At 47.3% G+C, this 15,157-nt stretch overlaps 1 protein-coding gene across 2 annotated transcripts in view; it reads right to left on the bottom strand.

Annotated features, from left to right (window-relative positions):
• NSF (N-ethylmaleimide sensitive factor, vesicle fusing ATPase) overlaps window positions 1–15,157 on the bottom strand; it is an 85,305-nt gene that overhangs the window by 33,081 nt on the left and 37,067 nt on the right. For both annotated transcript variants that reach the window (XM_054224536.1, XM_054224537.1), the window contains exons 9-10: window positions 2,287–2,486; window positions 244–409 (exon numbers count right to left, since the gene is read on the bottom strand). In XM_054224536.1, coding sequence (XP_054080511.1) covers window positions 244–409; window positions 2,287–2,486 — 366 coding nt within the window. The remainder of the gene's footprint in view (window positions 1–243; window positions 410–2,286; window positions 2,487–15,157) is intronic.

Consider the following 15,157-nt stretch of genomic DNA (forward strand, 5'->3'; position numbering starts at 1 on the left):
TCTTAAACTACAAAACACTTGTTATCACAAGCTAAAGGAGGAAATTGTTGAAAGCAGAATATCCGCCTGTTACGGCCCCGTCTCCCTGCAAATCTGCTCCCGATGCTTGTTAAACACAGTCACTCAGTCTGGATTAGCGCAAACAGATCCCATCCCAGTAATGACAATTTAGCTGACCTGCAGTGAGCAAAACGTCAGCAGTTTTCAACCAGACCCCACAAGAGAAAGCCAGCACCATCGTACCAATCACTAGGATGTTATTGAGCTGCTCTACTCCATCGATTTTAGACAGCAACTGGTTTACAACGGTGTCGTGGACTCCAGTGCTCCCCGCCATGCTGCCTCTCTGCTTGCAGATCGCATCGATCTCATCAAAAATGATGATATGCACGCCGCTGTTTGCTCCGAGCTATTGGAGAGAAAAACACGTCAGGAATGCCACATGTCATCGCCCAAAGCCATCCAAACAGAACAGTCACTTCTCAACAAGCTCAGCCCCAGAGACGCAGAACACCGATACGTCCCGGTGGGTTTAGCAGCACACTAGGCACGTATCAGACCCCCTTCCGCAGTAACACCTTGCCATCCTCCAAAGTGGGGTGGACGGCGGGCTTTGCCCAAACACAGGACGTCACTGAGGGGGGTAAGAGCAGGAGCGTTTCGAGGAAGACGTCGCGAGTGAACGAGGAAAGCAGCAGCCCAGGGCCGGAACAGGCAGCTCAAAGGGCGGCAGAGCTCTGGGTGTGGGGAAAGCCCTCCGCCGGGGAGAGGGAGCACAAGGCACGGCTGCGGAGGGATGCGCCCACTGCGGGCAATACCCCAGGTCGTGCTAACGCTGGCAAACACACAGCTGGCCTGAGTAGCTCCAGCCTTCATACTTCACAGGAGCCCGTTCGTTCAGTGCCGATCAGGAACAGAACTGCTTATTTCCAGGTTCACTCAAAGGTGAAGCCATTGCAGCTGGTAAGAGAACAGGATACTTTTTGTGACCGTATTATGAAGCTCTTTCCCTTCAAATTCCACCTCTAAAACATCTTTTGTGGACTGTGGAGACCACGTTAACACCGGGTAAATGTGCTGTCCCTGGCAATCTGCCCCAGACACAAGTCCTTACAATACCAACCTTTCCGAGACCTTTTTAATCTCGCAACTTGTCATCAGGACCATCCCCTGCAGCCAACATAAAGTCTATTTTAACAGGTGTGTTATTGCGAAGGAAAAGCAGCTCACGGCTTTCAGTAATATTGCAACAACCAGAGAGGAGGGGATTGTTTACGTCTGTACGTGTTACCATGCAAAGCCGACTTATTGATTAATAAATCTTTTGCAGAAGAAAATTAAACGATTTCAAGCCACCGGCAAAATCTGCAGCCTTGTTAGGCGTAAATAAAATTAAAGGAGACAACGTCCTTTGCTAATGTCTTCTGAAAAGATCTCCCTACATTTAACTGTGACTTGCCTGAAACTGTATTTTCTTTACCAGAAAATCTTCCCAAGATTAAGTGATCCACGGCAGAAAAAGATTACCGTAGCACACATGAAATAAGTATTTACACCTTCAAACTGAAGACCGGGCTTCTGATAGCCAGCTAAAGTCATGGATTAAAAAAAAAAAAAAAACAAGTTTTTTCCAAACAGAATCTTTTATCTCCACTTCCAGTTTCAAAGATCTGCCATCTCTAGTTTCAAGACACTACTCTCACCCAGGAGTCTTCTGCAGAGAAAAATTAATGATGCATCAATTATAACACTTCAAGGATTATAATAATAATCCTGTAATGCAAAAGCATGAAACTGTGAAAGCTTATTTGAAATCTATCCTACGTTACATGCCACCTGTCTTTAGTAGCAAAAATCCAAATAGATTAATTATGCCTCCCCCACAAAAAAAAAAAAAAAAGAGAAAACAGAGCAAAGTTTTTGCAATGCTGCTTTTAAGCCCTTTGAGAGGGTGACACACCCGGCACACAACGCACAGCCGGACGGGCCCCGCTGGATCCCTGTAAAATAACTCCGCATGGAATTTAAACAAACTGCCCACCCGCAGCAGCGCTGGCCAGGAGACCAGCTACCTTTTCAGGTTCTAAGAGCATTCTTCCCCACTGACATCGTGTGAATCTGCAGAACACTAATATTCAGTGGCTTGCAAGGAGTAACTAGAAGCACAAGCTGAGCAGTGACTCAGCCTTTTAATGCAAGCAGCAATTTTCTGATTATAAACCTCCTTTCCGGTCATTCTTCAGGCACATTCACACTGACCACGCTGTTTATCTATGTTTGCATTACCCTCCTTTGTTCTTCTTCTGCATCAGCAAACAGCTTGCGGATGTTGGCCTCGGATTCGCCCACATATTTATTGAGGATTTCTGGACCGTTGACCACCTTTGGTTCTCTGGCATTCAGCATCTTGCCAATCTGTCTCGCCATAAGCGTCTTACCACAGCCCGGAGGTCCGTACAAGAGAATGCCTTTCACATGCTTGCAGCCTAGAACAAGAGAGAAGGAGTTCAGAAAGCAGGCGTGGGACGGAAACAGCAAAGCGGGAATTGCCGCTTCGAGCAGGGGAGATTTCCAGGGGCCTGGCAGAGGTGGGCACCGGCCTTAGCTCCGCTCCCTGCCGTTAGCAGCGACATTCAAACCCGGAATTGCCAGGCTGGATCGGAGTCGTTCCATTGATCCGGTAACAGCCAAGAAAAAGAATCCATCGAGCAGCACAAACGCTCCCCCACGCATCGGGCACGCTGAGGTACCAGCTGAGGACTGGAAAGCCTGGAATTTAAGCCTTAAGGACTTAAGCCTGAAAGGAGCAGGTCCCAGGGATGCCGAGCACCCCCAGGCAGTGAGGGGCTGCAGGTGCTCCTACATCCCCGTACGCCCCGAGCACCACGCCGAGATGTACCAGCCACTTGGGACAAGCACGTGCTGCGTCTGGTTCGTCTCTCCCTTCTCCCGGGGGGGACACACGGTGCCTACAAAGGCAGCCCGCCTCCGCAGAGGGGTTGCAACTGAGCTTAGTTTCCAGGCGCATAAGGAAAACGAAGCATCGGTCCCTCAAAGTTACTCAACCGACGGTGAGCGCCCAGCGTCGACATAGGTCAAACACATTAATCTGATTTTTGAAAGACAAAACGAGGAATATTGTGTAATGATGCTTACCTTTTTACCCCTGTATTGGGCTTTAATGAGTCCCATATAATACCTCTACTTCTGATTCCAAGTTTATAGGGCAAATATCGAGAAAACTAAAAAAGTCTTCTAAGAACCACTAGAACGAGAGGCTCAAACAGGGTGACCTGTAAGTCAGAACGACGTGAAACCCTCTAATTTATTCCAATAACAGGACTTTGATCCCTGCACGTGAGCACTGGTGTTTCGATTCCCTCCCCTAGGGAAACAGAGGACACCACGGTTGCGGACTAACGTCGGACACGTCCCCGTCAGCAACAGGCACGAGTTCCCCAAGCGCCCACAACTCCTGCCAGGGGTTCCCCAGCGCACAAGAAAGGTTGTGTGGGGTGTTGGTTACACAGCTTGTGAGCCCCAGGTGTATTTTATCAACTGTCTGAATATCCTTATGCACGAATGCTTCATGCTCTGCCTCACGCTACGCTGAGAGGTCACGGTACCGCACATGTCTACGATGAAGCTTATTTTATTTATTTAATGGGACTATCAGCACCTAGACAAGATCGAGCCAGGCAGAAAAAGTAACTGCATCAAGACAAAAGCTTTTTCCCAGGAGCAATGCGGAGGGGCTGGTGCTGGACAGCCCAGAAATCAGAGAGCAGAGACCACGTCTCAGCACCAACACTGAGCACCAGGGATAGCCTCGGAGAAGTAGAAAGCCGTAGTTTGGTCGCAGAGGTGTCTGACTGCAAAACAGCGAAGGAAAATGCAAGTTCCCTGGAGAAGACAGACACGGGGGCTATACACCGCCCAATTTAAATGACACGTACGAGACAGATTCAGGAGCAGAGCCAGTTCGGATATTGTCTGGTCACAAAGTGGTGAGGAAGTAGAAGATAGAAATAATATAACTTATTTTGTCTAAATCCTTGTATTTCTAGCAGACCACCTTTTCCCATTTTCCAGGTGATATTGAAGACCAAAGAGCAAACACAAACCTACGAGTAAACAAATACATTTTCAACCTTTAGGACACAGCGAGTATTTCAGTAATTTATTTCTTGCTACACAATTTCAAATGCAGTAAGAAGCATTAGTTCCTCACTGCTTCTTTTCCATGGGCAAAGCGAAGAGACAGATGTGCAGACAGCACCGCACGCGGCCCACGCAGACTCCGGATGTCCTTCTCATGGTTGAGACCATCCTGGCCACACACGACACCAACGAGCTGACAGAGTCCTTCATCTGCTGCCCGTCCTCCAGAGTAACAATGACCTCAGGGCACCGCCGTCCTCACCCGCCGGACGGCGGGGACATCCCGAGGAAGGAGACCTTGGGGAAGCTGAAATCGCTGCAGCCCATGGGCAAACAGCACCTTCGGAACCTGCCTCAACAAACACCTCGACTTCAAACACAACTAGAGAGGCAGGGAATTCAGTAGCACCTTCTCCTTGTCTCTTGCTCCAAGTTCACAAGGGCAGGTCGCGATAGGACGGGGGGCAATGGTTTAAACTAGAGCAGGGCAGGGTTAGATCAGCCATTAGGAAGAAGTTCTTTCCACTGAGGGTGGTGAGACACTGGCCCAGGCTGCCCAGAGAAGGGGTGGAGGCCCCATCCCTGGAGACATTCAAGGCCAGGCTGGATGAGGCTCTGAGCGACCTGATCTAGTTGAAGATGTCCCTGCTCACTGCAGGGGGTTGGACGAGATGGCCTTTAGAGGTCCCTTCCAACCCAGCATGTTCTATGAAGTTCTGCACAGAATCCCCCACCCATGCTCCGGACAGCAAGTGAGGAACAGAAGATATCGCTATAGTTGAAGATCAAAAACAACCCTATGTTTCGTTTCAAGAAAATTTAGCTAAAACCTAAGAATTCTTGAAGTACTGATGGTTTGAGGAAAAAAGCAACACATTAATTAGTGAAAAGTGTTCCATGCTGTACCTGACATTCATAACGCATTCGCTTTAGACTACATTCTTGCAGTTTGACTATTTTACGGACACAAACCACCCACCAAGAGCCCTGCAGTGCTGAAGATCCACATTAAAGGCAAAACCCCCAAAAAGCAGCAAAGTGATGGCACAGAGCTCAGACCTAGAGGACCCCAGTTCAGCTTCTACCATCATCAAGGGTTTAACGAGTTCGGGCACAGAGTTGTTTGTCACCCCTGGGATGGCTCCCCTCCTGGTTGCCGGCCTGTCTCAGCTCTGTGTAAGTCCACCCCAATCACCAGAGTCCTCACAGCAACGTCCTGCCTTTAAACAAGCGCTTTTCTCTTTTATTAACCTCCCGATACTCAACTGTCACTTCATTTACTCCCACACGTTACAGCGATAGACAATTAATCTCAATCTGAATAACCGCTCGATACAAAATAATTCCCATTATCCACACGCACCGCCCTCGCTCTCCTCCAGGTTGTTCACACTCTTGAAATGAAGTTTCAGGAGAACGTCACTACGAGGAGCACCTGATGCCTCTCAAAACCCTGGAGAGCAAGAGCGCTGCGCTGAATAAGCCCAGAAATAAAGCTGAAAGATTATTCGGGGCTTCTCTGCAGATAAAAAAAAAAAAATTTACTACAAAAATCAAGAGATCTCGCTAAGAAGAATTCATTAGTCAACTTTCAGGCATCTACGAGTCAAAAAAAAATAAACAATATACACTTGTCAGTAAAGACAAATTTCACACAGGAACGAATGAGGCATAAATAAATTAAAAGCTATTGCTGTCAAATCAGTGTCACGAAAGGTATTGTTCGCGTGCTTGTGGAGGAACACGATCGCCAATGTAGCCGAACAGCACGACGCAGGATTTCGCCGATGAGTGATGCTTTGAAGGGAAATCCCGAGCAAAGCGATGCTCGGGCAGCCCCGCGGCGCTCCAGTGTGAGGCTCGCCAAGGCTGCGGGCAAGTCAGGGCACGGGAACGCAAAGAGGCCCCGGAGCATCCTGAAAGAGGCAGGAAAATTGCACTGTAGAGTATCGTTTTTCTCCAGCACCCCATCAAAAACAAGATACAACTACAGAGCCCGATTTATTCCCCCCCGCCCCCCCGAGGGGGTACAACCTCGTTACAGCCACTGGAAGCTTCTCTTCTGCAGCCCAAAGAAAAAGGAAATTCTTGAAAAGCCCAAATATTCCCCTCCTCTGCATTAGCAAAGGGCTCCCACACTGCACCTGAGCTCTCACCGCCCAGAGCGGGCGCATAATGGAAAGCAAGAGGCAAACCGGCAGGGTTACAGCCGGGTGCCCCCAGGGAAACAGGACTTTGGGACCCTCTGAATAAGAGCAGAGACCCCTCCAGAGCAAAACTACCAGCTCTGGGGCACAGCGGGTTCCCAGAGACAACGCGACAACTACCAAACCTTACCTAGACAAGCTCAGCCGCTGCTGGGGAGCCCACGCTGGGGCATTAGCAAGTAACACCCCACACGTGGGCTCCTCACGTCCCAACATCAAAGCCACCACTGAGCACAGAATCACAGAACGTGTTGGGTTGGAAGGGACCTCTAAAGGCCATCTCGTCCAACCCCCTGCAGTGAGCAGGGACATCTTCAACTGGATCAGGTCGCTCAGAGCCTCATCCAGCCTGGCCTTGGATGTCTCCAGGGATGGGGCCTCCACCCCCTCTCTGGGCAACCTGGGCCAGTGTCTCACCACCCTCAGTGGAAAGAACTTCTTCCTAATGGCTGATCTAACCCTGCCCTGCTCTAGTTTAAACCACTGCCCCTCGTCCTGTGGCTACATGCCCTTGCAAACAGCCCCTCCCCAGCTCTCCTGGAGCCCCTTTAGGGACTGGAAGGGGCTCCAAGCGCTCCCCGGAGCCTTCTCTTCTCCAGGCTGAACCCCCCCAGCTCTCTCAGCCTGTCAATACCTGGTTGCCACTGAACAGGGAACATTAAGAGCTGCGCCTTAGCCAGGTGGAAGAACATTCCTGAAAGCAAAGCAATTAGTTCCTCTTTAAATAAAATTGCCACGAGCTACGCCAGTAGAGATTTCCCTGTACGGCTCCCTTCACCTGGCGAAAACTGAAGTTTTAAACACAAGCGGGACTTTATTAAAATAGACAGGTGATGACAAACTCCAAATGTTAGGTCTCAAATCGCAGCGGGATCCTGTGCGCCACACAGGAATTTTGATTAAGTTTATCTCCCCTGTGCTGATTTCGCCAATGCAGCCCAAATGTCAATACTGTTATGAGAATCTTATAAACACAAATTATTAACAGTGCAGACATCGCTAACTCATTAAGCTTACCATTAGGATGCCAAAACAAAGGTCATTCCTGTAACGTGATACTTAATTATGCGATTTAATGACATACAGTTAGAGGCTGAATAGGTACGTTAACGGGAACTAAAATATATCAATATGGGAAACGTTCTACACTAAATATTAGGGAAAAAATCATAAAGACTGGTAAGAATGGGAGAGTTATTAGTGTTACCAAGAGAAATCAAACGCTGTTTTGAACCAGAATGTCACTGACCCAAAGACAACATGAAGTTTATTTGTTCGACTCTCACTATTCACTTTTCTTTTTTTTTTTTTTTGAAAGATCAGAAGAGATGTTTTTACTATAATAGGGATTTTCTACTTGGGTGCGTAATTCCCCTTTTTAATTAAAATCAAAGCATTCTGGTGTGATTGTATCATTCAGATGCACCTATCGGGAAGCTCCACCGATGGCAAAGCACCGATCCCGAACACATGAGGGAGAGATGCTTATCTCGGCCCATTAATCTTCAAGCAGGTTAGGGGAAGATCAGGGCTCCCAGACTTCACCTGCCACACAGACAACACTTCCCCCAAAATGCAGCCGGGTGGAATTTCCCCTCCTCGCAGCCCGTGCGCCCAGCATCATCCCAGCCTCCACCACTGCCTCCCGTTAATCCTCCTGCAGGATTCAGGTTCTGCCGACAAGTAGCGAGACTGAAGTAACTCATTTCCGCTTTTAATTCAAAGCTGGGACAGGCCAAGGGCGACACTTGAAACAGAAGGTTTTATTTGAAGTGGACCCTCGATAGCCAGGTTTGTTGCGTCTATCAGGTCACCGGTGAAGAGAGGACAACCACATCACTAAGTTCTTCCCAGACCTTTGAAAACAGCTTTCTCATCGTACCTTGTTTGCCGGTGAGAGGTTTAATGCATGCACGCATACGGAGGGAATAACTAGATTTACGGCAATGGCAGGACATTTATCAATTTCTGATGGAATGTGATAAAAATGAAAATAAATCAGCTTTAGGGAAGCTTCCAACGGAATGCCTTTGGCTACACAAACACAGCCACGACTGAAAAAAATACGGATTTTGATAAGAGTATATACAAAACAAACCACTCTTTAAAAGAAGTCACCACTTCAGCAGAAAAAAAAAAAAAAAGAGAAAAAAAAAAGTAAATGCCTCTGCTCTTAATAGAGGAGCTACAAAAATGTAGCTAATTTAAGCCGGAGATTATGCAGAGCGGTTGGAGGGATTGCTGAACACAGCAGCTGATGTTCAGCCTCATCCCACCTGGCTGGTAATAGCCATAAATCTCATCAGCATTTTCTACTTTTTGGACTAAAGCTGGATCATTTCTGTCTACTTAGAAAGTCAACATGATGTAATTTGTAGACGCCTTATGGAACACTTCCCCGCAGAGCATTAGAGAGTCAACAAGTATCGACATAACGGGGTCACCGGGATGTCTCAAGACCTGGTTTCCAGCTAGAGAGAAACCGTGGTTGCCAAGCCGTGGTGGCGATGGCTCCTAACCAACACCTCACCCACAGCCACGTCAAGCGAGAGCAAAAGTCCTCTCCGTATCTGGTGAGGACTATGGCCATCAACACAGAAATGCAGAAATTCCTTGCAGCACACTTTTGGTGTAAGGCCCCTTCCTTCCCTTCCTTTCAAGCCACCTGCGACCTTCACTTCACATTTCCACGTTCCTGCATTGAAAGACAGAACATTTTTCTCTCCTGGCCATGGAGAATTTTTTAAGCCCTCTGTCTCACACCCCTCCCACTGGTCTCTTTCCAAGGCTGAAGATCTTCAAACCAATTCACTCCGTGTACGGCAGCTTTTCTGATCCGAACATCCTGGTGCCCTCCTCCAAAGTTTTTCCAGCTTTACTGCATCCTTTCTGATACAAAGACCAAGACTGTATCCAGCAATTCAATATGTGAAGAAAATACAGTTTATACAGTGGCATAATTATGTTCTATTTTGTGGGGTTTTATTTAATTCTTCTTAATAATTACCAAATTCAAGTAGGAATTGACTGACCTCTACCGCGCCTTTCAGCAATTCTTTTTGTAGATCTATGATAGCCGCAAAATTTTGGTTGAGGGGAAAATCAGCACAGCCAGCGTCTTACAAGTTGTGATTTTCATGCACATCATTTTTCACTGCTCAACATCAGGCTTCGTTTGTTGTTTTATTGCCAAGTCACTCAGTCTTGGCAAGTCCTTCTGCAGAACCACAGAACAGTTGAGGTTGGAAGGGATTGGAAGGGACCTCTGAAGATCATCTTGTCCAACCCCGCTGTGCAGAGCGGGTTCAGCTACAGCGGGCCTCCTACAGCCACTCTTCCCAGTTTTGTGTCATCTGCAGCCTTGCTAAGGGTGCACTCCATCAAATCACCCAGGTCATTAATGAAGAGGTTAAACACCACTGGCCCCAGTATGAATACACGGCATGCACCAGTAGTGACTGGCCTCCATATGGGCTTTGCGCTGCTGATCACAACTCTTCGAGCCCAGCAGATGAGCCAGTTTTCAGTCCACTGTGCTGCCCACTTACCTAGTGCGTCTTCCACCAGATCTTCTACAAGGCTGTTACGCGAGACAGTGTTGAGAGCCTTAATACATTTGAGACCAACATCCACGGCTCTCCCCTCATCCCACGAGCTGGTCATTTCCTTGTAGAACGCTACCACGTTCATTAAACACATCATCTACTTCATAAAACCGTGCTGACCACTCATGATCACCTTCTCATCCTTCGTTTGTCTGAAAATGGTCTCCATACTCAGTTGCTCCATCACGTTCTCAGAGGCTGAGGCAGACAGGCCTGTAGGACCCAGCTCATCCTTCTTGCCCTGCTTGGAGATAGTGACACTTGCTTTCTTCCAGTCCTCAAGAACATCTCCCAGTTGCAATAATCTTTCAAAGAAAATTGAGAGTGGCCTTGCAATGACATGGGCCAGCTTCCACAGCACTTGTGGGTGCACCCATCAGACCTGCAATTCAGGTCTTCAGTTTAGATTCGTTTCAACAGCCTCCTTTCCCAAGTCACCCATGAACACGCAAAACAGTGGAGAACTCTGCAACTCTCCTTCACCTTGACTGCGGACCAGCTATTCCTACAATTGTTTATCAACCATTTACCCAGTCACACATGAACCGCTCCTCACGTTACTAGCTTCTTCTCTTCCTTCGAGTTTCTATTATAAGGGGGAAGCTTGGGTGGTCTGAAGTCAATCTCTGTGGTTTTAAGAAGGTGAGGGAAAAGACAGATATAGAATCATAGAATGTGTTGGGTTGGAAGGGACCTCTAAAGGCCATCTAGTCCAACCCCCTGCAGTGAGCAGGGACATCTTCAACTAGATCAGATTGCCCAGAGAGGGAGTCAAGAGAGTTCTTAAGAACCGTCCTCCCCAAAGAAAGTGCACACAGAGGTCTTTTTAGATATGTGCAGGAAGAGCTAAGTGACCAGATTGAGCCTCACTGGCCACAGAGAACCATGTGCTTCAGGGTGAGTAGAGCACTTCATGTTCTAGTCACAGCAGGAGAAGACACAGCAAAGCATTGGTCCATTTCTCAATAAAGAAGAAAAGCTAACAACAGAAAATGTCAAGTTCAAACTAGTAAATACTTTTTTTTTTTACACATAAATGAAGACTACATGTGTAACGTGGCAGCTAATATTAATACCAGTGACAAAAGGGCAAGAATAGGAAATAGGAGTAGGAAAAGAACAAAGAGACGACCCACGAGAGTATTAGGTATTTGCAGACCACCTGGACATGAACTTCACCCAAGAGCGCTCAGAGCAGGTGGAATCATCTCAGAGTCACAGAGAACTTGGACAGGGTGGGTGAGACACCGGGGGGGAAAACGTGAAGTTTGTAACAGGAAATGGAAGGGAGCCACAGGGTTGGACTAAATCTCCAGAGATCCCTCTCCACCTCAACTGTTTTCTGATTGTGTGGTATAGACCTATCACTAACTTAATTCCTGGAAAATTCTGGCACAATGTCTTTTGAAGCACGTAGAAGAGAACAAGGATACAAGAAAGAGCCAAAAGGAATTTATTAGATCAGCCTGAGACAACTTCCCTCTAGGACAGGGTGGCAGGTCACACACAGAGGGCTTGAGAAAACAAATACAGCAATAGAGGAGATTCAGACATTCATAAAGATATAAATAGATCTCAGAATCACAGAATCTTCATGGTTGGAAAGCACCCTTTGAGATCATCGAGTCCAACCATACACACACCAAAAACCAAAAAAACACCCCAAACCCCCCCCCCCCCAAAAAAAACCCTACAATCTCTGCCACTAGAGCATGCCCTGAAGTGCCACATCTAGACGTTTCTTAAACACCTCTAGGGATGGTGACTCCACCATCTCCCTGGCCAGGCTCTTCCAGTGCCTGACCACTCTTTCAGTAAAGAAATTCTTCCTAATATCTAACCTAAACTTCCCCTGCTGCAGCTTCAGACCATTTCCTCTGGTCCTGTCATTATTCACCTGGGAGAAGAGGCCAACACCCACCTCTCTCCACCCTCCTTTCAGGGAGTTGTAGAGGGCAGTGAGGTCTCCCCTCAGCCTCCTCTTCTCCAAGCTAAACATGCCCAGCTCCCTCAGCCTCTCCTCATATGCCCTGGTCTCCAGACCCCTCACCAGCCTGGTAGCTCTCCTCTGGACACGCTCCAGCACCTCAATGTCCCTCTTGTACAGATGGGCCCAGAAATTGAACACAGCACTCGAGGTGAGGCCTCACCAGTGCCCAGTACAGAGGCACCATCACTTCCCTGCTCCTGCTGGCCACGCTATTCCTGATACAAGCCAGAATGCTGTTGGCCTTCTTGGCCACCTGGGCACACTGCTGGCTCATGTGAAGCTGGCCATCCACCAGCACCCCCAGGTCCTTTTCTGCCGGGCAGCTTTCCAGCCACTCTGCCCCAAGCTTTTTGTAAGATCTTAAGATCTTATGTGTAAGATCTTACACATCTTCATAAACATGTAGGAAAAACACAGGCTGATAAAGTTAAAGGTAGATGAAAAGTGGATGGAAAAAAAGCCCACAAACTTTAAAGCACATGAGAACAGTTCCTGAATTTACTGGTATACGGTGCTTTTATTAACAGCCTGGAAGATGGAACAGAACGCACCTACTCAATCTGCACATTACAAAGCCAAGATCCACAAATACACCGACGGGCAGGATTCAATTCATTCAAAACCAATGTAACATGAGGCACAGGTTTCTAAATTGGGGTAGGAATAATCAACTGCATGTTGCAAAATAAAAAAAATCATGGTGTTGAGGATTATGAAGAGGCACATACAGCCCGGCACAGCCAAAACCTGCCAACCACCCTGGAACTGATTAGCGCCTTCGTTACCGTGCCCCGTTGTGGTCACCCCACTCCTAAGCACTGAAGAATGACCGAGGGAAGAGAAACGATGACGATCGGAGAGATCTAGAGGTTATGAGAAATGGTTTAAGAATCTGAGATCCAGCCTTGAGAACGCCGGAGAGAAACACGAACAGACAAGTATGTAAAAGCCTCATCCGAGAACATAAAAGACATGAACAATATACGATGAACTGCTGCAAGTCGGAGAACAAACACTCAAAAAATTCTGACAGTGAAGATGCTCTAAGCAGGAGAATGAGCTGCCTTGGGAGGTTCTGGCACTGCTGACACCTCAGTTACACGTTAGACATGTCTGACCCTGATTTTTCATTAAATTATCCTATTTTAAGAACAGAGTCGATGAGATCCTTTCCATTATTATTCTTCTCTTCCCGTATCTGAGTACTTCAAGAACATTCATGTATTAATTTTTAAGACAGCTTAAAAGACAAGCCTCCACTTCACAGGCAGAATCCAAGACAGAAGATAATATTCGAGTATCTGCTAATTTGAACATTCATCTTGTGTTTTGTTAATATTTCGCTTTTATACAGTGACCTGTATTTCAAAAACACAGAGCTCTGAAACCAACCGACTCCAAGAGGCCAAGTTAAGATGGTCACCAGGAAATAGAAATCACCTTGGAAAAGTCCTATTTAAGGCACTTATGGGCAGTAACAGGAGAAGATGGGAAATTTGGTCCCTTAAAAGGAACACGATCTGTAACAACAAACATTTCTATACCTGTTATTAAACCATAACACCAACATGTACGTACAGAATCTGCTTTTTCAGCAGCCTCCACAAGGACTCATGCGCCACATTAAGTCAGAAAAATCACTTCCCTGCTGAAAGTCGAGACTTCGTTTCGATGCACGGAGACACTAGAGTGCTCTTTAGAAAGACAAGAGTCAGTACCAGCATTTTCTTTCCAGGTCTGAAAAAACGCTTTTCAGTTTTGTTGAAGTTCACAGCTCCCATGACACGAGCCATCGAATGAGCTGAATTTAAAGTCTCAGCAGAAAAAACAGCATTGACCATGGATGTGAAGAAAAGGCTTATCTGCAGGAACGGTTTAGAAAAATATAATATTTATCAAATAAAAGGAGGTGCTTTAGCTTGAGCAAGAGGACGCTTTGAACTGCAACAGAGAGTCACCAAACCCAGCCTGCAGTTCAGCACGAAGCTGCACAGCTTTATTACGAGCTGGACATCAGGAGATCAGAAAGGGCTTACGAAGGAAGGCGATTCCCTAGAAACATGGCTTTTGTAGGGCTGTCCTTCAGAAAGCGACTGCTACCTTACCTCCAGCAGCGCCCTGGGAGGGCAAAGTTCCTTCCCTGGCAGTACCGATGGCAGGACAGTGAGGCCTCATGGACACGGACGGCACTAAAGGAGCGCCCTTTTTGTTTCAGGACACCTTCCTCAATCCTCATCCAGATGAGGATTTATTTCCGTTTGGCAGTCACAGAATCACAGAATGGTTTGGGTGGGAAGGGACCTTCAAGCCCACCCAGTGCCACCCCCGGCCCTGGGCAGGGACACCTCCCACCAGCCCAGGTTGCTCCAAGCCCCGTCCATCCTGGCCTTGAACCCCTCTAGGGATGGAGCGTCAAGCATTAGGTGACAGACAACGGCATCACCAATGTTCGGAATGCTAAACCATCTCCAGTGAACTGTAGCCATAAAAGCAATCAGCTTATGTTAATGAAGGCTCCATTGTGGTTCCGAAATGACATTACCCCCCCTGCCCACTGCCTTCCGCCCGCTGCCCTGGCATCGTGTAGCGACGTCACATCAAGCCAACAGCGAGCTGATCCACTTCAATGCTAACCCTATACATTTATCTTTAGTACTTGTATTTTTTTTTTTACTTCCAATTGTATTAGCTCTCTACAGAGCCATACAAGCCCAAAGCTACCACAGAGGTGGCAGGTACGCGTACGGGAAAAGCAAACTGCCCCTTCCCAGGGCAGCAGGGAGCTACAGCAAGGTCTAATGACCAGCTGAAGCTGATCCAAGATTTCCTTTCTTGGATAAACCAAAGACCGTAGCATCAGAGAAGTATTTACACCCTTGGATGATATGGTTAACTCATATTGATTTATATGCTCCAAGCGCAGAACATTCCTTGGAAGTTAGGTAAACCACACACAAATTGCGAGCGATTTTTGAAGGGTCTATACACCCTCTCTGTAGTTACGGGACAGAAATATTTATTGCATTTGGCATGGAAGTTGCAGCCTGTGAGCACTGGGCAAAACACAGAAACGGGTGAGCACCGGAGCACCAGATAGCAAGCAAATTCTTTCTTTTCCTTTCCCAATAAATTATACACAAAGGTGAACAGCTGTCACACTGACATTTCAGATCTGAAATATAGTTAAGAGCAAG

Source organism: Rissa tridactyla, chromosome 19 (genome assembly GCF_028500815.1).
Source record: "Rissa tridactyla isolate bRisTri1 chromosome 19, bRisTri1.patW.cur.20221130, whole genome shotgun sequence".
NCBI lineage: Eukaryota > Metazoa > Chordata > Aves > Charadriiformes > Laridae > Rissa > Rissa tridactyla.